The sequence below is a fragment of the Lissotriton vulgaris genome, chromosome 3_1, assembly GCF_964263255.1.
Source record: "Lissotriton vulgaris chromosome 3_1, aLisVul1.2, whole genome shotgun sequence".
In the NCBI taxonomy this organism is placed as follows: domain Eukaryota; kingdom Metazoa; phylum Chordata; class Amphibia; order Caudata; family Salamandridae; genus Lissotriton; species Lissotriton vulgaris.
The window spans coordinates 1,012,697,506-1,012,721,792 of record NC_141689.1 but is presented as its reverse complement, the minus strand read 5'-3'; the positions used below and the strand labels follow the sequence as shown (position 1 = coordinate 1,012,721,792).

The following is a 24,287-nucleotide window of genomic DNA, read 5'->3' as shown; positions in this document are numbered from 1 at the left end:
TTATGAGGGGCTCTATGAGAGTGGTGGAACGGGAGGGGCGGAGGAGCTTGAGGAGTTCCTGGACGGGTTACGATTGCCGCGAGTGGAGGACTCGGAGGCAGAAGAGCTAGGCCGGCCCATCTCTCTTGGAGAAATAGGTTGTGCTGTAAAACAGATGGCTAGGAATAAGACCCCGGGCCTTGACGGACTACCGATCGAATTTTATGGCAAATACCTAGAGTACCTTGCACCGAGGCTGTGCGAGGTGTACAACGAGGCACAGGAGAGGGGCCGACTCCTGGGCTCCATGTGCGAGGCCCTCATGATCCCGCTCTTGAAACCGGGCAGAGAGGGTGCGGCGCTGTCCTCGTATCGCCCGTTGTCTATGTTGACGACGGACTACAAGATCCTCAGTAAAATTCTGGCCAACAGACTGCTGGTACACATGACAGGCCTGGTTCACGGTGACCAGTGCGGTTTCATACCGACGCGCAACACCACTCATAACATTCGTAGACTCACAAGACTGATGGGAGCGGACTGGCCGGACGCCGTCTCCCCATTTGTCCTATCCATTGATATTGAGAAGGCATTTGACAGCCTTGAATGGGGATACTTGTATGAGGTGATGCGTCGCTTCGGGCTGGGGGACGGATATATAAAATGGACCAAGGTCCTCTACACCGAGGCGGTAGCGAGGGTTCGGGTGGGCACACTGATCTCGAGACAATACCCAATTAAGCGTGGCACTAGACAGGGCTGTTCCCTATCCCCGCTCCTATTCGCGTTGGCGATGGAACCCTTCGCTGCGGAAGCCAGACTGGGCCGCCACTACGCAGGTTTGTCATTTAGAGGGAGGCCGCACTTCATCTCCCTGTACGCAGATGACTTGCTGATGTTTTTGGCCGATGCGGGCCCCGAGCTCCAGGGGGCGCGGCAGCTACTGGGGCAGTTCGGTAGGTTGTCGGGCCTGAGGGTTAACTGGCCTAAATCATGTCTGTTTCCCCTGAGGCCGGGAGAACCGTGCCCACTCACTGCTCAGGGACTCCGGTGGGAGCCGCGCTGTCTGCATTATTTGGGGGTCTATGTTTACCACGCCCCGTCCGACCTACTGGATGGCAACATCACTCGCTGTATTAACGCCCTGCGGGGGTCCATGGACTTCTGGGCAACTCTGCCGCTCTCCCTGGCTGGTAGAATTTCCCTGTTTAAAATGATAGCCCTGCCCAGGCTTTTGTACTATTTTAGGACACTACCGGTATGGGTCCCGAGCTCTGTTTTCAAACGCCTGAGGTCACTGGTCATACCGTTCTTGTGGGGCGCGGGTAGGAGGCGCATAGCGCTCGACACGCTGTTGCGCCCCAAAGATGAAGGGGGTATGGCAGTGCCGGATTTTGAAGGGTATTACCTAGCTGCGCAGCTGCAGACGTTTACTCAGGAGGTGGCGAGAGTGTATAGAGGCCCCGAGGACGCGAGAGTAGAAGGCACCCCGCGACACGTTCTGGCATATATTACGCTGCACCAGAAACTCCGGATGGGAGACCTGACGGTCGAGGAGCAGACGTTCCGGCTTTGCTGGGACCGGGCCCGTAAGCGGGCGGGTGTCCGCCTGATGTATGCCCCCGAAATTCCGCTGGGAATGGTCACTGCTCTCCCACATGGAGGTGACTGGTCGCGCTTGCTAGGATGGGAGGAGGCGGGAATACAAATGCTGGGTGACCTCTATGAAGATGGGGTGTTGCTGCCGTTTCGGGACCTGCAGGAGCGATTTGACCTTCCGAGGGGCGACTACTTGCTGCACGCAGCAGTCACGGGCGCCATGCGAGCCCACTGGGGGGAAGGGATGCAGGAACCGGGCACCTCGATGGCCTGCCAGTACGCCATGATGGCGGCGGGAACCTTTAAAGCTGTCACGTGCCTGTACTCTAGGATGCAGCGGGAGGCCTTGCAGCCTTTGGCAGCCCTGAAGGCCAAGTGGGAGCTGGACCTCCAAGTGGAGATACCAGACACGACCTGGGGCCAGTTGCTAAGGCGGGCACGGAAGAGCTCGAGGAATGCCAGGTTCCAATTGATTCACTTTTATATCATTCACAGGGCATACCTCACCCCCGGGAAAATCCAACAGTATTTTGGGGCGACCGACGCTGCTTGCCCCAGATGTAACACAGCTGGGGCGGATTTGTGCCATATGCTGTGGGATTGCCCCTCTTTGGGAGATTATTGGCAGGAAGTTGGACGGGCCCTTAACGTCGCGACAGACAGGGATCTCCAGTTTACAAAAGCGGTTGGCGTCCTTCATTGGTTCCCACACACACCTAGGAATAAGATGACTAGTAAATTTATAGATTTAGGGCTTATCCTAGCCAAGCGGGAGATCACAAGAAACTGGAAGTCCAGAGTGGGGCCCACGTATAAAAGATGGTATGGGGAATGCCTGAGATGGACGGCGTGTGAAAGTACCCTACGATACCAGATGGCCTGGAGGTTGAATGATGAGAAGGCACTGGAAAGGGCGACTGCATGGGAGGTGATGGTGCAGGCGCTCCGGGATATGGACAATGAGGGGCAGGATGGCGAGAGCGAACTAGATGGAGCAGACCCTAACACTACACAGGAGAACACACCTTAGCGAAAGATTACTTCCTCCTGCAACACACCAGACACTTTTACACTGCTAACCCAGCACAGAGCGACCACGGGGGAGGGCGGGTAGGAGGCTGTTTTGGAGGGATGTTGGGGTACCGAAATTTGGGGAGGGGAAGGGGTGAAAATCATAAAAGCATCCCAGGGTTATTCGCTTGATGAAGCGGTCGGACAGTGTAAGGAGCTACAAGAAATGGACAGGGATAAGGTCACCCGCGCCAAGATCGAGGTGAACCCCCCGGATGGAGATCGACTGGTTCACACTAAGCTTGTACATGATATGTTTGTCTTGCTAAATATATTGTCTGTGCATTGATATTGGTGATGCAATAAAAATGATGTAAAAAAAAAAAAAAAAACATATCTCTCTGGAGCGAACTCCCACTTTCGTTGCTAGGCAGGGCAAATCTTTAAAAAGTAACCACTCTCCCACTATGCATATTTCAGAGTTGCCTGACCGCACGACTACAACAGCCCGTCCCCTGCCCGGCCCGTCGCCCGCCTGCCCCGACCCCCGCCTGCCCCGATATGGGTCCCCTTACCTCCGCCGGCGCTCCTCCCGCCTATCCGCTTGCACCGCTGCAGGCCTGTCCGCTGCTCCTGACGTTACCGCTCCTCCTCCGCGCCATGTCCACCGCTCCTCCCCATGCGTCGCGGCCGGTGCTACTTTGGGAGGACTACTTTTTTTAAAATATAAATATTGTAAATAACATTTATTTTTTACATTTATATAGCCTATAACCATCTACAAACCCTACCGATTTCAACGGTGTATCGGGTGTGTAGATTGGCACCTTGGTTCCCGAGTTTACCCGCCTCAAAGCCTGGAAGTTCTTACTTTATTATAGTAGTATAGATATGTTGCACTAATGGTGTTGTTGCGAAAATAAAATCCCTTTAAATTGAAGAATTGGCTGGACTCCGTCTGTGCTGTGGAGAATCTGGGTTGCCGACGGGAGCCTTGCTGGGTTCTTTTTTCGAGGAAAAAAATAAATAAATATATATATATATATATATATATATATATATATATATATATATATATATATATATAAAGAGAGAGAGAGAGAGAGAGAGAGAGAGAGAGAGAGAGAGAGAGAGAGAGAGAGAGATAGGTCAAAATTCTGCAATGTAATGGTGCTCCCGATATAATGACCACTTAGTAGCGAATCCTGAGTTCGTTACCTCCTAAGTAACAACTAGCGATCCTGTAAAATTAGGTCATAACACTATTCAAAGAAAACAATGTAATGGGTAATGAAGAATCTTTTGTATAAAGCTAAATCTGATTTCTTTCATTTTTGTCTTGGGGCCTTTTATTGTATTTCATGATTGGTATCAGGTCTTCGGGAGTTTAAGGAACTACATTTAGGCCAGGACTTCAGTTAAGTTAAGAGTAGAAAAATCAATCATTGGATTAAGCTCAGTATTTTTCCCATAGATCACACAGATTCAGAACACATAATACACTGGACTAGGTTCTCCAAAAGTTTCTGACTTCCTTGCAGCATTGTATTGAGTCAGACCTGGGAAAAAAGGAATTGCTGAAGAATTACCAAAATAATACATTTTGAAGACAGATCATTAGATTGTACCTGAAAATCTACCCTTTCCAAGTTATGCGAGGCAGACATTTCCTTTTGTGTTACCTCAAAATAATTAGTGTTGGTGATGTGGCTATATCTTTGTATAGCAGGATGGAGTCATAATGGAGATGCTAGGTGCTCACCATGGGCTTAAGTGAGTTCTCCTGCCTGGAATAAGAGGGAGTGTGTGTGTCTGTGTATATATTAGGCCTAAGCTGAGTATTATGTGATAATTGTGCATATGTTTTCCTTTAGGTTCACTGGCAGCACGTGGAGACAATTGAGCTTGTGAATGATGGATCTGGTCTAGGATTTGGCATTGTAGGAGGCAAATCAACTGGAGTCATTGTGAAAACCATTCTACCAGGAGGTGTAGCAGATCAGGTAGACAACACCAACCTTGCTGTTTACTTTTGTAAATTCATTTTTCTTCTGTGGACCTTTATGTGTTCTGCCTGACATTTAACTGTTGTTCTCTATTATTAGAGCTTTTCCTCATCACAAAATGCGTTTGAAGGAATGAAAGCTTATGTCCCTTTGACGCCCGGGCTCAAAAACAGTTGTTTGTGAATAACGTTTGGTATAGTAATTGCGGATGGGATGTTCAACTCTGCAGTAAAATATTATCCCCACAGCTTCATGTACGAACATAGTTGCTTAGCAACCACTTAGCTAGCAACTATTACAGCGTGAAGTTGGCAGGAGAACATAATACAGGCATTGGTTTATTAATTTACTGGTATGCAGTAATCGACTGAAGAACCAAACTCCATTCGTAGTCATGGTGGGGCTTATTGTGGCTTACAGTTTTGCAGCCTTTACTCTTCTTTTACTAAGACGAGGAAGATTTACTTATGACGTGAAGCTTTAGAAGGTAGATTTCCACAGGTAAGCTTAATTTATTTTACACCGAGAGGGGAAATGCCTAGATCACTAGAACTATGCAGTGGGATGGATTTGCACGTTATATCTTCTTAAAGCATTTAGTCATGATAAATGAAAATGTTGGATTTTCAGAAAAAACATGATGATTTTACTATGAAAGGAAATGAACATGCGTCCTTATATCAATTTATTAGTATCTTTACTTACTATTTATATTTAAAAGCTTCAGTGCTGAGCATGTTTTTGCATGCATGTAAGTATTAGTGTTTATAGAGCATCAACCTAGCTGGTGAGCAGTGGCACGCTGATCCTACCATGTAAAGGGATGTTGGGAAACGATACAAGATCATGTTAATTAAGTGGAAAATTATATCATGGAATTACACAATTGCATCAAATATAAAAAAAACTGCATTTCACGTATTTATATTTGATTTCCCAGTGTCCCTTTCTACTGTGTTTGTTCTGCCCAACATAGTCACGCACCACAATGAAGAGACAGTCCTCTGTCAATTGGAATAGTCTTTGCTACCGCCTTGACTCAACACTGCTGCGTGGTCGATGTGATCACATATAATGGATGAAGATCCTAGCGAAGCCGGTGAGGGAGACACTAACTATATATCCTAGTAAATGCGTGGCAATCGCAACTTATGGTGCTGGTATTTGGGGCATGGCGAATGTCAAGGTATTCAACGGGTGGAAAACGTTTTTTAGAAAAACCTATTTGCAGGCCCCCGAGGTTGATCTACTGGATCGGCCATGATGAACTGGGTGTCCCATATATATCTTGGAATTGAGATGCCTCCCCCTTACTCTAGCTTTCTATTTGGCGACTGGACTAAACTGCCTTAAATAAGCTCTTGCCAAAGGGTTGCTTGAAGTTACATCATTGACTGGAGCTTGGAGGCGTGTGTGACAGACTGAGTGCACCGCAGCCTCCTGAGTGCCTGCATGTGTCAGCCCCACGATCACCATCCCGCCCGTGGTTTTAGCCCTTGCCTGTGGTTAGGCCCCGGGGGATGGATCGACTATGGCAGCAACCGGCCCAGAACGAGATCCACAGTCAGCCCAGCGACCTTGAGGCCGTGACAAAGACGATCGCACTGCTCCCCAACACCAACAGTTGGGAGCACGGACTGGGATTTGGGGAGGTGGAGTGAGCCCCCCACCGGGCAGATTATCAAGGCATCGCCGTTCAGCCCACCCGGTGTGGCGGTAAAGGGGGGCCCCCATGGGATACCACGAGGCTGCATGACCCCAAGATGGCGCCTAACGGTGCAGCGAAACATAAAGCCCCCTCTGCACGGAGCTGATCAGCTGCTGAGTCCAAGGGAAAGTTCTCAATTGGCCTGGAGGGGATGGGGATCCCCCCACTGTCTGAGCCACAACGTCTGCCTTCATCCTCATGGGAATAATTATGGGAGTGAGCAGCCCCAAAGCCAGCAGTGGCTGCCTGAGCCTAAGATGGTTCATGGGGGACTGATGGTAGTGAGACCTGCTAATCCAAGGAAAGGTCATGCCCGGGCTTACCTGACTCTAATATGGCACCCGAACAATGTCTGCAATGTCACTTTGGGGGCCTATAGAGGACTGAAATCTGATGAGAATCAGGTTTCTATGCACAATTCCTCTTCAGTTCACTCACGCCAAGAAGACTGAAGGCAAGAATGATGGGTTGTCCCACAATTCTGCAGACTTTGGAACTGTCCCTTGCACCTCTTATCACCCCACTCTTAACCCTGGGGGCGAGCTGGAGGACTAGGTGGACAGCGCATCCCAGTAACACCTGGACCAGTGCTTTCGATGGAACTATGACAATGCACCCTGGGCAGATACCTTAACTGTTCATACTTACTGCAGAGCCTGTGCAATTTTTAGCCGATGCCCGGTGGAGTTGTCCTCTGCAGCTATAGATGAGTTTAGCTCTGGTTCACCCCCTCGGCTGTCACCTACACAGCTGGACATCTGACATTGTTTTCCTCGTCTCCCCGCTTTTTTTGTCTGTCTTTGACTTTGACTGCCTTGACTGCTTTGTTCCCTCTGAATTACTCTTCCCCCTTGCCAGTCCTTCTGAATCTAGCTGCATTCCTTACCCGTTTACCATTCCCCCTCTACCTTCCATTCCCCATAAGACGTGTGTCTTGGCTAGACTTCGCTCTAATTACCCATATTATTGTGCAATCTCATGTTTTTCTCCTATGTCTATACTTAGCTCCTGTAATTGATATAATTATGTAGCATGTAAATCGCTGATTCCCATGTAAAGAGCTCTGATATCACCGGGTCTAGCCAGTGCTATATATAAAACTTTGCAAATAAATAAATAAATAAATATGCTTTCTAGGGGCTGATTGTATGGTTGCGATTCAATGCTCTTTCACAGTATAGTCTTATTGTGATGTTTTGCTTTTCTTGGCATCTCCTAATTGTGTTTGAACCTATCTTTAGTTATCTACTCCCCAAATTTAAAGATGCAGTTAAAGTTATTTCTGCAGAACACGATACTTCCACTGTGAGGTAAAATATATTGTGTTCCAAGACAGCAGATAAAGATCTGGTTTTGTTTTGCATTAAACATACATGCCTTCACCAACATTGTTTTCATTCTGGCCCTCTTTCCAGATTAGAGGAACGTTGCTTCACTCATATCACATTAAGCTTAGCGTAATTCTTTTCAGAGCTCCAACTTGAAATGTTTGTTTCTAGGGATGCACACGAAGCTTGCCTTTCTAGTGTAAATTATTCTCAATATTGGCGTCATCATGTCCTATTGCTCACAGCCAGCGTCACTCTATCTTGTTCCTTTCAGTGGAAGCAGAGTGGGCTTGCGTTATATCAAGAGATACACTTTTAGCACACGTACACTTAATGTTTTTCAAGTCTCGCCTACGCAGGGCGCATGAGCTGCATAGGAGACCTTTAGCCATCGTTCAGCTCTTTTTCAAGCACTGCACTCGTGCTTGTGACGGCATTCACCTTACGGGAGTGCGCAGTGACGTGCCACAAGCACGAGTGCAGTGCTTGAAAAAGTGAAGCCTGCTTTTCCAAGTGCTTTTCTTTCATTGTTCTGTCTTTTCCCCTGTTCCTCCACCCACTCTCCCTGCTCTCCCTCCCAATCCCTTCCAACACAGTCACATGTCTCCAGCTTGATTTTTTTTTTTTTTTTACCAGATCGATGCACGTCCTGTTGTCATTATAACGTCATTGTTTTCTTATGTGCGAGTGCAACTGCTGCTGCTTTCGCACGCAATAAGCTCCCTGCATTTCAACCATTACCACTGGCCTGGCCCCCCTTTCTACTCCCCAGAACAGACCTAACAAAAAAACAAGGAGCTGCTGACGTGATTTCTCTGGGGCTCGTCCGTGTCAAGCTCCTCCCCGGCCCACCCTGCTTCAGTCTCTGGAACAAAGAAGTTAAGATAGTGAAGTGGTGGGCTGGGCCTGCTAAGTAATGCTTCTTGGTCCTCGCTGCCAGTGCCCGCCCTGGAAGCTGCTTTTTTTCACCCTCCCAGCCCATCGACCTGAGGGAAAGCAGGCAATCTGCATGTTCACAGCAGCTGTGAAACAAACCGTTCTTGCAGGGAAAACACCGACCTAAAAAAAGTAACACCTGCCAATGCCACAGCTAAAGAGGTAATCCTGACTTTCATGCAAAATCGCATTAGCAATGGTTGGGAGGATAATTGTTGTTTATACATTTTAAAATACTAGACACAGCGATTTTCATCAGCATTGCTGCATACACGAGTACAATTATTTTAAATGGTGCTCGATAACTTTTCATCGGCAAGTGGTAAAACTGCAGAAGAAAAGTTATTTATCAGGATGCAAAGGAACACTTAAAACGTTATAATAATAGGATCTGCATTGCACTATATGCAACACAAGCATTGCAAATACAATAGGTCTTGCATTTGTTGGAGTTAGCGTTATTGGCATTATAAATGCCAATGTTTTTTACCTAGCCATGTTGCTTGGGACCTCTTTTGGTCACATATGGCACTGCACCCTGCAACATGGTTAGGTAAAAAACATTGGCATTTATAATGCTAATAACTCCAGCAAATGCGAGCTCTATTGCATCTGCAATGCTTGTATTTCAATAGGGGCAGCGCTGGCCCCTCTCAACAAATCTACTCTAGAGCGCACTGGCACTTCTATAGTGCAGCTATAGAGCAGCACTGGCACTTCCCTACTGTGCTGTTGCGATCAAGTACTGGGACCTCTCAGCACTAGCTACACAGCACTGGCACTTCTCTGCAGTGCTAGTATGCAGCAGCACTGACATTATTCAGGGGCACTGCCAAAGCGCAGTACTGAGACTTCTCAGCAGCACTGTCACTTCTCAACAGTGCTAGTATAGAGTAGCACTGGCACTTCTCAAGGGCACTGCCCCACTGCAGTACTAGGACTAAGCAGGGCTGATGCAAGTCAGTATGGCCGTAGCGCAGTACTGGGACTTCTCATCAGCACTGCTATAGAGCAGCACAGACACTTCTCAGGGGGCACTGCCATAGAGCAATACTGGGACTTTTTAGCAGCACTGATATAGAGCAGCACCTGCACTTCTCAAATGCACTGCCATAGTGCAGTACTGGGACTTATCAGCTGGGCTGGTACGAGGTAGTACTGGCACTTCTCTGCCGTGCTACTGTAGAGCAGCCCTAGAATTTCTTTACAGCACTGCAAAAGTGCAGTGCTGGGACTTCTAAGCAGAACTGCAACAATACACAACTGACACTTCTCAGCAGCACTGCAATAGAGCAGTAAGGGATTTCTCAGCATTGTTACTTTAGAGCAGTACATGTCCTTTCCAACAGCAGCCCTGCTATAAAGCAGCATCAGTACTTCTCAGCAGGAAATATTTTAGCAGTACTGACATTTCCCCACATCACTGCAACAAGACAGTACTGACACTTAAAAACAGCACTGCTGGAGAGTAGTAGAGGCACTTCTCAGCAAGACTGATGTTGGGCAGTACTGCCACTGCTCAGTAGCAGTGCAAGAGGGCAGTACTGACACTTCTTACTGGCTGAAATAAAACAAGCATTGGCATAGCCAATAGGTCTCCCCTTTTGGACTTTATAAGGGTTTAGTTATCCAGCACAATATCTTAGTGCAACAATCAACTGTTGCCTGACTAAACACTTATAAGGTCCCAAAGGCAAGACCTATTGGCTATGCCAATGATTGCTTCTTTTGCCCATGCTACACAGTATCTTGGCAATGCTGAAGAGCATCGCCAAAGGCACTGCCAAACCAGCAGGTCCCAAAGGTGAGACCTATTGGCTATGCCAGTGCTTGCTTTTGGAATTAATGGTAGTGTAGATGGTGCTACAAGCTTTCCAGGAGTATACAATGAGTTGTTGGAAATGGTCAGCAGGACGCATCAGGAAACATAGGAAAGGGAGATAGGCATCCAAGTATTTCACCTTTACATCCATCGATGGGGGACACATACAATCGATCTCTTCGCACTGCAGTGCATACCCCTTTTCACCCTTACATACTCTACAGTAATGACTGCAGAGTATGTAAGGGTGCCAAGATGTATACATTGCTAAACAGAGCCATAGGAGGGAGCAGGCCCTCTGTCTTAAAACCACTGCTGATTAAATTTAAATCTGAAGGAATTTTTAAACATAGAGAGACTGCTCCCTCTTTCAGCCCTCTTTAGAATTTTCTGCAGAATAATTCAACCAGCAGAGTGGCAGAATTAGTAAGATATTCCTCATTACAAGAGTAGCGCGGAGACACTGAATTTCTCCGATTCTGCAGGTGGAATTAATAGTTACGCCCAGGCCTACTAAATACTGCTATTCATGTTGATACAGCCACATGGGAAACGACATGGGAAACGACATCATGGTCGGCTATGGCACCTACATTTCAAAACATTGAATCTTGCATTTTGGCACCTCTGTCTTAGAGTACAGGTATCTTCAAGGGCCAGAGGAATGTATGGTCCTTCTTAAAGAAGCTTGCAGGCCTACTACAAGGGCTTGCTACCTGGCAAAATGAGAAGATGTCCCCAATCCTGTATTGTTTTTAACTAGCAGCCCTTACAAGTTTCAGTACAGGACATCACCTGCTACTTGCTGCACCTTGAAAAGGCAGGCCTAGAGAACACCTGTGTAAGAGTTCATCTAGCAACTATAGCAGCTTACATGCAAACTAGACAACATCAATCTGTATTTAATACTCCTCTACGGAAAGCATTCATGAAGAGTCTCTAAAGTAGTTATTCTTTCAAGAGTGCCATGGGACCTTAATGTATCTTTACTTGGCTGACAGTGCTTCTGTTTGAACTACTACACTCTTGTGCATTACAATTCCTGTGATGGAACTGAGAAACCACTTTCTTACGTAGAGTTAGTGAGCTATCAGATATGAAGTTGGAGACACCTGCCATTCAGGTGCATAAAGATCAGGTCGTTCTTAGCACAAACATGTCATCTCTGACTAAGGCCCTATCCTCATGTTGACCAAACCATTGACTTGCCAATTTTATTTTCCCAACTTTAGACATTAGAATAGCCCTTGGTTCTACATTGATCATAGAAAATCCATTGTTTGTTGCATTTGCTAAGTATCATTTCGGAAAACCGGTTTCCAAGTCAGGCCTTGCAAGATGGATAGTCAAGTGCATCCAAGTATGTTATGCTATAGCAAAATGCACACTGTATGCTATGCCTAGGGCATGTTCCACTTGCAAATCGTTACACTCTATGGCTACCACTACTTCCCACAGACCACCACTTTGGGAAGTAGGATTCTGCTTTTCAGTCGTTGAAAAGCATGCGATCTGTACAACAGCAAATGCTGTGAACAGAAAGAGTTAATTGTAGCAATCGGTTGACAGCTTTTAGTGCTAGTTGAATCACTTGCCTTCTCCTACCTCCCAAATCCTTATAAATTAGTATGATGTTTGGACAAGTATGTACATATCATCTCAAATTCACAGTATACATAGACTATTCTGCGTTGCGCTACTACATATACTTTTATCTAAGACATTTGGGAAAACACAGTTTAAGATGGATCCATTGTCCTGGTGCATTGTGGATTTTGGCGAGGGATCACAAGTGACTTTGAAACAAAAACTTCATCGTCAAACAAAAATATTTTTCAGCATCTGCACTCAACACTAGATGGCTGGAGGGTGCAAAATGTGTAATCTACAGCACCACAAGTTGCAAACGGATTGATACAGGAAAGTTTTCCTTATATTTGGAGAATTATTTTCAAATTTTAACAGTAAGAAAAATTTTTAAAGTTTGCAAATCTTGCAATACTTCAGAATGTTTTTAAACTTCTTAGGATCTGCATTTGAAAATGTAATTTTACCCACCCCTAAGTGTGGTGTGATCTATTTGTCTTTTGGTGTGCATGCATGTCTTTAAAGCCTTTACTTATGAAGAAAATTATGAAAGCCTTTACTTATGGAGGAAATTATGAAAGAAATGGAAGCACACATTTACAAAAAATAATCAGATTGTGAGCATTTAATGTGTCTTCCAGTGTGCTAAATTAGTAGGATACAAACCTAAACAAAGGCAGGGCAACAAAAGGGATACTGATAGAAAGGTATCGAGTAGGCACAGAGGCAGAAGCTTACACAAGAAATACCAAAGGGAAAGAGGCAAGAAAAGGAAGACCTAGAGGCCCTGAGGGATAAACGGAAGGAAGAAAGATGGAAGACAAGAGACATGGGATTAAAATCCAAAAAGGGTACAATATTGAATCATGAAATAGAACACAGAGAGAACGAGTGATGAAAATTGAGCTGGTGAAAGACTTCAAAGAGGGCCATTGAAACAAATAAATACGTAAACCTAGGCAGAAGGAGAAATGCAACATGGTTATGAGAGCAAGACACGTGAAATACTGTGCGAAAGTATGAAATATAAGCTACGGAAGCTGCATGTCACAAGAAGGTATGCGAAATAGGCATGGAAGGGGGAAGAGTGCATATAGAAAAAGATGTATAAGAGAATGGGTGCCAGAAATAGAACACAAATATTGAGACTTCACAATAAAAGAGCAAAAAGTGCTTAATTTTCACAGGACAAAATAATAACTCCAAAAGATAAGCAGTTCTGCATATATTTTTTGAGATGTCTCTTTTTTGTGAGCATTACCACATCTACAGAAAATATAAATATTTACAATTGTTCCATTTTTATAATAAAAAGTTTAATCACCTTGAATTTCTGTTCATGCTAAACTTTTAAATTAAGAATGAGTTAAGAAATTCACTTTGCATGCTTAATACATTTGTTTAATTTCAATAATTTGATATATCAAAAGCCATAATGTGAACCATTGTTTTTCTTTAGCTACACCTGCAAACTGTAATGTTTATTGTATTCACTGATTCATTAATTCATTTATCTAGCATGGAAGATTATTCAGTGGCGATCACATCTTGAAGATTGGTGAAACAGACTTGGCTGGAATGGGCAGCGAACAGGTGGCACAAGTACTGAGGCAGTGTGGAAATCGAGTAAAGCTTGTCATTGCCCGCGGCCCTCTGAATGATGCCTCTGCACCGACCCACACTAGTATCCCTACTCCACCTCCACTGCCTTCTGTGCCGGAGAATCAGGTATATCTAAAAAACAATATCTGAAGACCATGTTGGGTTTACACTTAACAATGAATATCCAAATCTGGTTCAGTGCCAGATTTTCAGCATATCCACATGAAGGTTGTCATGCTATGATTCTAAAAGGGAATCATTTACATTAACAGTGGTTATCCAGAGAATCTGAAATTGGTCCCTCCGGCCTGGACCAACTTAGGACAGCCCAGTTTCGATTGTTAGCCTTGATACTGTGAATGCAGATGACTATTTTGATTTCTAAAAATGTGAAGAACTGTATAAAGTGTGGGCCATTCCAATATACCGTACTAGCGAAATAATTGGTTGGAAGTTGACAAAGCTTTAATGTGTAGGATAAAACATGGCCAAAGAGGTTTTATGGTTGTACAGAATTCCTGAAGCAAGCCTGATACCTTCAACACACACATCTGCCCGTACGTTTCTTTACAATTGGCCGAATCTAGTGATGACCCATAGAAACTTGAAACTGGGGCCCCAGCCCCCATAATTTTGTGTATTTGCCCAACGCTTTACCCTGGTGCAGGAAAGGTAATGTGGGCTATTCATAAACAGTCTTACTTTGCATGTATGTGGACATATTTATTCTATAAAGTGCAACTTCTAATTGTGTCTGGCAGGAGTGTTTACAGAGACTAAAATAATGTGTATGACAAGACTAGCAAAGAAGTTTGTAAACTTGTATCCTTTTAAGCAACTGGTAGCCCTGCATCTTAATCTCAGTCAGTCAATGAATATAATTAAACCAAACCACAATGTTTGAGGAAAAGAGCAAAAACAAAACAAGTTTATAGAAATTCACTTATTACATGCAGTAAGACGTTAGGATTAGCATCAACAAACAAGAACAGTACGATCACTATCAGTCTTGCATTCAAAATTATCCAGTATTTTTACAGACATAACATAATCATGTTCCAAGTACATAATTTGCAGCATATATAAAGCACAAGCCAACACTGTTCAAAAAACATAATGCAACATGTAAAGGATGTAATTTTACCATGGTATTATACAAAAATATAAAAATGTACAACCAAATGACATAATGATCACATAACAATGTGGAAAAAGTCCTTTTGTGAACGTCATGCCTTTAATTGTGTTTTCATTCTTTTATTTTTCTTCTGTGTTACGGTTTGTAAACATTATTGTCTGTTGTTGCTATAGACAAAAATGTATGGTTGCAAATGGAAACGTTATAATTTTTCAAATTCCCTCATGTCCCCTCTAATGTACCTAATGTCTCCTAGCGGACTTAAAAAACTAACAACCATTCGTTCTGGTAGAATCCTTTCTCCAAAAACTAAACTAAATTCCAAGTTGATTTTGCTGTCACTCGAGCAGAAAATCTACTCGGGAAGCAGCCCTCTGTCCACGCCCGCTTGCAACCACCCACATTCATATATCTCACCGGTAGCCCTAGGAGTGACCGGAAACAAAGCTAAGGGCCGCCTAATGTCGCTCACCAGCTTATATTCTGAAGTCTCACATTGTTCCTGTTGTCATGGTGTTGCTTGAACGGGATCTATGACAGAATATCGACTACAAAAATATCGACCTACAAGAATATCGAGTCAACAATATCGAGGGCAAAAATATCGACATCCTATCTACAACATGGTAAGTACAAAAATATCGAAAAAATAATATCGTTGTAAAAAATATCGATGTTAAAAATATCGATTTTTTTTTTAATATATATAAATGTAAAAGTAAGTATATAACACTAATAAATAAAATATACATATTTAAAAGTATCTAATAATGTTTAAAATTAATAAATAAAAATATATACATTAAAGATATAATATATATGTACTGAACAATAAGTATTAATAATTAATTTACTAAAATTACCCCATTACCCAAGAACTGAAAACTGACCCTGAACCCTAAAAATACCCCTTTACCCAAGAACTGAAAACTGACCCTGAACCCTAAAAATACCCCTTTACCCAAAAACTGAAAACTGACCCTGAACCCTAAAAATACCCCTTTACCCATGAACTGAAAACTGACCCTGAACCCTAAAAATACCCCTTTCCCCATGAACTGAAAACTGACCCTGAACCCTAAAAATACCCCTTTACCCATGAACTGAAAACTGACCCTGAACCCTAAAAATACCCCTTTCCCCATGAACTGAAAACTGACCCTGAACCCTAAAAAATACCCCTTTACCCATGAACTGAAAACTGACCCTGAACCCTAAAAATACCCCTTTACCCAAAAACTGAAAACTGACCCTGAACCCTAAAAATACCCCCTTACCCAAGAACTGAAAACTGACCCTGAACCCTAAAAATACCCCTTTACCCAAGAACTGAAAACTGACCCTGAACCCTAAAAAAAACCCTTTCCCCATGAACTGAAAACTGACCCTGAACCCTAAAAATACCCCTTTACCCATGAACTGAAAACTGACCCTGAACCCTAAAAATACCCCTTTACCCAAAAACTGAAAACTGACCCTGAACCCTAAAAATACCCCCTTACCCAAGAACTGAAAACTGACCCTGAACCCTAAAAATACCCCTTTACCCAAGAACTGAAAACTGACCCTGAACCCTAAAAAAAACCCTTTCCCCATGAACTGAAAACTGACCCTGAACCCTAAAAATACCCCTTTACCCATGAACTGAAAACTGACCCTGAACCCTAAAAATACCCCTTTACCCAAAAACCCAAAAATTACCCTGAACCCTAAAAATACTCCTTAACCCAAAGGTAAATAATATTATTTAATTAGCAATTAATAATTAATTAACAATAACAATAAAATAAATATATTAGCACATAAGCTGTAATTAATATAATTTAATAATTAATATCATTTTCCCCAATTAATTAATTAACAGTAACTAAAAATTATATATATAAATAAATTACTCTAATAATGTAATTAACTAACTAATATTATTTAATTACCAATTAATTACTAATTTAAAATATGTACCAAATTATATTAATTAATTAACTAATTAATATTAATTATTTGCCAATTAATTAGTTATAAATATTTAAAAACATATATTAATTAATTAATTATTATTAAATTACTCCCCACCCTATTCCCCTATAAACCCACATCCCGCTACAGAAAATATATATCAATTAATCAATTAATTATTTCCCAATTATCAATATTAATTAGCAATTAATTATAATTAATTAATTAATCCTACTAATTACTAATCAACTTACCATAATTAAATTACTTCCCACCCTATTCCCCTATAAACCCACAACCCGCTCCGGTACTAAAACATCAAATGTCCTTATAAATTTCTATATTATTATAGAAAATGTATACACATATAATAGTAATTATTTTAAATACTTAAATTAAACATATAACACATACATAATAAAAAACTATAAAATAATACAAATATCGATATTAGTGTCATCGAAATTATTAACATCGATATATATGCTATCGATATTACCAACTTCGATATTACTTACATCGATATTAAGTATTTCGATATTACTTACCTTGGGTCGATATTCTGTCCTACGATATTCTTGCCTTCGATATTATGCTCCTTCGATATTACAGACTCGATATTATGGTAAGTCGATATTTCCAACTCGATATTTTGACTGTCTACCGCTTGAACGAGAAAACATTCCTGGCACACAGGCATTAGTGGATTTTTCTGGGAATTCTGTGTTACAGGAGTAACTCGGAGTTGCCAAAACTCTCCAGTTCTGCTTGCGGGATTGAAATGCTGCTGGTGTTAATCTGAAGTTACATTGGGACCAGCTTCAAGAGTATTGCTCCGATCTTGTCTAAATCCTGTAGGAGATTGCAAAAGACCTGCAGCTGTTTTCAACCACAGTTGGGTCAGCAGCAGACCCCTCTCCACCCCTCACACAGAACTAAAAGCAGTAACAGATGTATCGCTTCTGGACAAGGGTGGCTACCTCGGGATGTGGAGATTAGAGGCCTCTGGTCTCCAGTGGAAGGCCAGCTCTTCATCACCTGTCTGGAGTTGAGAGTGATCCACTTGCCATCGAAAACCTTCCTTTCATACATCAAGGGGAGGCTGGTCCACTTGCTTTTGAACAGCACCGCTTCCATTTGGTATTGCAACAAACTGGACATGGTGGAGTCACAGGTCCTGTGCCTGGAGGTCCTGCGCTTCTGGAAATGGGTGTACCAGCAAGGCATTTTTTTTGATGGTGAACCACAGGGCAGGATCATTGAATGCCAGAGCATATTAATTCCAACATCACCACTTAGTGAATAATGAATCGTAGTTGCACCTGGAGGTGGCGCAAGGTCTTTTCCGTGAAAGGTTAGAGCTGTGAATATCTATTAACCATGAGAAAGTGCAATATCAGAAGTTCGCTGTGTTGGACCTTCCAAGGTGTCTCCTGCTCTGAAAAGCTTTCCGCCTAGGGTGAAACTCTGGACTATTATATGCCTTCCCTCCGGTACCTCTTCTGACCTGAGTTCTGGAAAAGATCAGGACTGTCTGGGCCCAAGTTACCCTAGTGGCCCTGAATGGGGAACCAGGAGTACGATATCTAAAGCTCTTGGGCATTAGCATCTGTCCTCAGATCAGGCTGTCTCTCCTGGAAAATTTGCTGTTGCAGGAACAGTGCAGGGTCCTGCACCTGGGCCATCTCAATCTTCTCCTTCATGCTTGCAGATTGAGTGGTGGTAGATGAACACCTTCAACCATCATCCGGAGGATGTTTATGTCACCTTGGCAGCCAGGAGTCCCTCTACAAAACTGCATATGCCTGTTGCTGGGTCCAATTTGTGGTTTGGTGCGGCACGCATCAGATAAACCCTCTCCACGGCAAAGTAATCTAATGTTTTGTTAGTTTTGTCCCTCGCCTAGCAAGGCTTTATTATGGGCACAGTTAAAAGGCGCCCTTTGGCTCTTTTGCCCTTCTTACAGTTGCCAGATTAGCCTTGGTTATTTGAATATCCTTTTGTGATATGCATTTTGAATAGACTTCAACATTTGTTTCCCTCTTCTCTTTTATGCCACAGTGAGATCTTAACCCGTTCCTCACACATTTGATGTGCAATCCCCTTGAGACACTGTACAGTAGTCCCATGCGGCTTCTCATCCTTCTCGCCCTGAAGATAGTGTTCCTAGTTGTCACAGCATTGGAACTGCTCCAAGCTATTGTGTCAACCTCCTGTATGCCACCGAATTCCAATGCAAACTGGTGCTGAGGACTCCGCCAGACTTCCTTTCAAAAGTAGCGACTCCGTGTCAGTCAAACCATCACCTTCTCAGTGTTTTATGCTCCCCTCACCCCTCTAAGGAGGAGAAGAGATTCCTTTCCCTACACCCTAAAAGAGCGCTGGGCTTTTGTATCAATTGTACCAGAGAACACGGAGTAGACATTCAGTTCTTTGTGGGGTTCATAGGAATGAAAAAAGGCAAACCTGTTTAGAAAAGGGTCATCTCTTCTGTACCGTGCTCTAGAATAAGATCTGCTATGCACTGGTGAAGACGTAGTCACAGAACAGTTAAGGGCTCATTATACTAGAGCCAAGGCTGCTACCACCATGTTAACGTGCAGAGTTCCTGACATGGACATTTGACAGGCTGCTTTGTGGGCATTCATCATTCATTCACAAAGCACTACTATCTGAACAGCCAGGCTTGCCGATTAGCCCATTTTGCCCACTTGGTCCTCCAGGACTTCTTGGTTCGAGAACCGCCTCCAAATAGGTCTGTCTTCAGTAATGTATTTAAAAGGTGAGAATCTGCACTTAGAATTCTCTATCAGAAGAACAAGGTACTTACCTTTCGGTAATGCCTTTTCTGGTAGAGACTCTTTCTAAACGCTGATTCCTTACTGATCCTCCCTGATCTTTGAATTGTGCTCTGTCTATTAAAAAGTCTAGCAATCTGCACATTGGTCAATGCAGTTTGCTGTTTGGGCTCTGCATTTGATGTTGCTGATAACCTTGAAAGCAACTTACATCTGTGGGCAGGAGTGGTGCCTAAATTGAACTGACAGGTGCTCTCCTTGGTGTCTGTGTTGAATCAAACAGCGCCACTTGTTGTGGAGCAGAGATGCTGCTCAAAATTTCCAGATCCGGAACTTCTTCATCATGCCTTTAAAATGATAAATGTGTTTGCCTAAAAAATAGCCCTTTTAGGACTGTGACTGAAGTTCCATATGAAAACAGAATGCTGCTGCTCGAAGATTTTGTTATGTTTTATAGAGACATGTTACCTATTTTTCTGTAAATATCATTTGCATTGGGTTGCAAAACCCAACAAAGGGGAAGTTTGCACACACCAATGCAATTTTTTTTCTACACTATATTAAATAGGATATAAGCAAACAATAGATATAATTCACTCTGTTTTACAAAAGGTGCTTTGCAACTGCAGTTATGAGCTACAAGCCTACATGGAGTCTAGTATGGAAAAACCCATCCCTTGCCAACGCTACAGGCTGTGCTATCTGGAATTTGATGTTCATTTACTTAAAATATTAGACACTATGGGCCAGATGTAAGAGCCCTAATACCGGTCGGTAACGGCCGAATTCGGCCGTTACCGACCGGTATTAGGGTTTCCAGATGTAGGGGGCCTATATTTTACCGATTCTGTAAAGTTACCGAATCGGTAAATTTACAGAATCGGTAAAATACCGAATTGGTATATTTACCGAATCGGAAAAGCCACATGTAGGTGGCACTCTAAGAGTGCCACAGGCCCTTAAAAATCGGTATTTTACCACCCAATCCTATTGGGTGGTAAAATACCGAATTCAGGTGTGCATGCACATCTGTGCATGCACACCTGTGCAATGTGACACACAGACATGCCCTTAGGGCATGTCTGTGTGCCACATTGCACACAAGTCCAGAATTGGGGTGCTAGAGGGTGTCAAAGTGACACCCCCTGCACCCTTGCAGGATTCGGTATTTACCGATTCTGTAAATACCGAATCTGTTTTTCACATTGATTCCTATGGGCTTCAAGGCCCATAGGAATCAATGGGAAATACAGAATCGGTATTTATAGATTCGGTAAATACCGACTCTTACAGATTCGGTAATTTTTTACCTACATCTGCCTCCTTCCAATTTACCGACTTTTAAATACCGAATCGTATGACTCGGTATTTAAAAGTCGGTAAATCGGATTTACCTATATCTGGCCTTATATCACACATGCAAGGATATACACCTACATGAAGCCACTATGATGCAGTATACACTGACATGAAACCTTGCATGGGTTAAACCCACACCCAGCCGAACTCACAGTTTGTCACTACATGGTAGATTATGTTCATGAACATCAATTGTTAGGCACTATGGGCCCGATTCACAGAATGAACTTAAGACTCAATCCTAAACTTACTACTATTTTGGTATTCACAGAATGCACTTACTACTTTTGGCATTCACAGAATGAACTTACTACTTTTGGTATTCACAGAAGTTAGGATTTTGTCTTAAGTTTGTCTAAAGACAAACTTAAGACAGACTTAAGTTAGGATTTTGTCTTAAGTCTGTCTTAAGTCTGTCTTAAGTTTGTCTTAAGTCTGTCTTAAGTCTGTCTTAAGTCTGTCTTAAGACAAACTTAAGACAAAATCCTAACTTCTGTGAATACCAAAAGTAGTAAGTGCATTATGTGAATACCAAAATAGTAGTAAGTTTAGGATTGAGTCTTAAGTTCATTCTGTGAATCTGTCCCATAATACACACAAAAAGAGCTGTATACTTGCATGGCGACAGAAAGCAAGTGCTGTAAACGTGCATGAAGTGACATTTGATACACTGTACACCAGCATGGAGCCCCGCATTAGTAAAGCTTATGCCCTGCTGATGTTAGTATATACTGTTGTAATATTATGTTCACACTATTTCACACATGCGGTGGTATACACCTACATGGAGCCACTGTGATGCAGAATACACAGACATGAAACCTTGCACGGGTGATGCCCACACCCAGTTGACCCCACAATGTGGCACAGCACAGGATGTGGTGCAGCGGCCAGAGCTGCTGACTCTGGAGCTGGGAATGCGGGTTTGAGTCTCGGTGTCAGCGCACCATCCTGTGATTCTGGGCCAATCACTTAATCTCCCCGTGCCCATGGACAGCACTTGGATACCCTCACGGGTGATAAGCCGCTCTGTATAAATCTAAAAACAAACTTAAATTGCTAGTCCCTATTTCATAATTAGGCGCTATGCACGACAAGCACGGTATAGCTCCCAAAATTTTATACCCCTACTTGAACACAAAAATCTGATGTTTTATTTTATTTATTTATTTATTTTGAAAGTTTTATATAGCGCAAACAAGATCTTTGCAGATAACAGAGCGCTTTACATAGACGAGGGGTAGGAGGGAGGGTGGGTACATGAGGGAGCACAGTGAGTATAACAAATGGGAGGGAGTAAGAACAATCGGGTAAGGTCGATAATACAGGTAAAACACATGTGTAAATGAATCAAACAAGAGTACAGATCGATGCAGAGTCTTAAAAAATCAAAAGTAGTAGTTCAAGTGAATTTAGCCATGAGGATAGCTTTAACTTCTTTCTTAAAAAGGAAAGTGGAGGAGATGAGCCTGGTTTCAGGAGGGAGTGGGTTCCATATCCTAGGCTCCATTCCTGAGAAGGAGCGTTTGTAAGTTCTTTCCTTACGGAATCTTCGAGGCTTCAGCAGAAGGTTTTCTGTGCTTCTAGTGGTTCTGGAGCCGCCGGAAATTGTCAGCTTCTGAGTGAGGTAGCCAGGTGAGTTCAGGTGAATAGCCTTGTGCGTTAAGCAAGCAATTTTCAGATGTATTCTGGCTTCAAAGGGCAACCAGTTCAGGGCCTTAAAGTCAGGGGAGATATGTGAGTGTTTTTTTGATCCAGTGATGAGTCTCGCTGCCGCGTTTAGTGAGGCTCTTAGGGGGCGATGCTGCCGTAGTCTATGCGAGGGATGATAAGTGCTTGTACTGCAGTTTGGAAGTCTTTGGCTGGGAGGATGGGTTTAAGTTTCCTCAAGGTATTTATTTGAAAGTTCGCTCCCTTGTTTGCCTTGCTGATATGCTGCTGCATGTTGAGATTGGTGTCCAGTGTTATGCCTAAAGATTTAGCTGACTCCACGATGGTTGGTTGTAAAGTTGAGTGAAGTTAGGTGTTTAAGCCAGGTTTGAGTGGTAGAGATTTTCGCGGGAGGTGAAATCAGAAGGTACTCAGTTTTCATAGCATTGAGTTTGAGGTGGTTATCGGCCAGCCAGGATTGGGTGCTTCTGATCGTTGAGTTCAGACGCATGATGTCTTTGGGGGATTGCAGTCTGAGATATAGTTGAGTGTCATTGGCGTACATGTGAAAGTGTACTTTGGATGCTTGTAGCAAGGTGGTGAGAGGTTCCATTACTAGGTTGAACAAAGTAGGGGATAGGCAGGATCCTTGAGGGACACCTAGCGATACAGGTACTGGGGAGGACATCAAGTTGTTGCTCTTGAATTTCTGAGACCTGTTTTGTAGAAAGGAGGTGAACCACTGAAGGACAGTCCCAGAAAGACCCATTCTTGTTTTTAAGAGTTCGAGTAAGTTCTCATGTTTCACAGTGTTGAATGCTGAAGAGAGATCAAGAAGGATGAGGAGGCAGGTATCATTGTGATCCAGAATTTGGAGGGCGTCGTCAATTATGTGAGTCATAGCCGTTTCGGTACTGTGCCCTGCTCGGAAGCCTGATTGATGAGGGTTGAGGAGATCGAACTGTTCTATGTGCTTTGTCAATTGTAGTTGGACGCATTTTTCCAACAGTTTGGCGAGAGTGGGAATGTTGGTAATAGGACGGTAGTTGTTTAGATCAGTGGGGTCTGCTGTTGGTTTCTTTAGTAAAGGTGTAACTTGACCAACTTTGAGGGAGTAAGGGATGGTTCCTTGTTGCAGTGAGCTATTGATAATTTTAGTCCAGAGTGGGAGGAGCAGAGGGGTGAAGCCTTTTACAGCGTTAGCAGGAAGAGGGTCATTGAGGTGATTGAATGGTTTCAGGGTGCTGAGTAGACTGTCAATTTCTTCTTCAGAGTACGTGACAAAGGATGACCAAGTCGCATTGTTTTTTGGTTCACTGGGTGTTATGCAGTGGTGTTTGGAGTAGAGGCTTGCGTCAATGAGGAGATCGCTCCTGATGTTGTCGGTTTTTTGTTTAAAGAAATCAGAGAAATCTTCACAGGAAGGTGCATTGCCCATAGTGTCGACTGCTTGGGGTTTTTCCTTGGATTGAGATTGAATTAGTTCGAACAGTTTTCTCTGACGTTTTTTTGCTTGGTCGAGCTGGAGTCTGAAGAACTCTGACTTCGATCGTTTTATTTTCCTGAAGTATGCGTTTCTCTTTTTCTTCAGAATTTTTAGGTGTAGTGCCGAGGGAACTGATCTCCAGGTGTGCTCTGCCATTCGCATGGCACGTCTGTCTTCATTGAGACTCCCGTCGTACCAAGGGTTGGAGATCTTGGTGGAGTCTCTTTTCAGTTGCATCGGTGCAGCCTCATTTATTATTGATGTCATAGCGTTGAGATAATGGTCAGTTAAGCATTGAACGTCAGTAACGCCGGTAGGGGGA

At 43.3% G+C, this 24,287-nt stretch overlaps 1 protein-coding gene across 9 annotated transcripts in view; it reads left to right on the top strand.

Moving 5' to 3' along the window:
- Positions 1-24,287, top strand: part of MPDZ (multiple PDZ domain crumbs cell polarity complex component) — an 856,387-nt gene that overhangs the window by 121,795 nt on the left and 710,305 nt on the right. For all 9 annotated transcript variants that reach the window (XM_086961394.1, XM_086961393.1, XM_086961386.1 and 6 more), the window contains exons 7-8: positions 4,464-4,592; positions 13,495-13,704. In XM_086961394.1, coding sequence (XP_086817520.1) covers positions 4,464-4,592; positions 13,495-13,704 — 339 coding nt within the window. The remainder of the gene's footprint in view (positions 1-4,463; positions 4,593-13,494; positions 13,705-24,287) is intronic.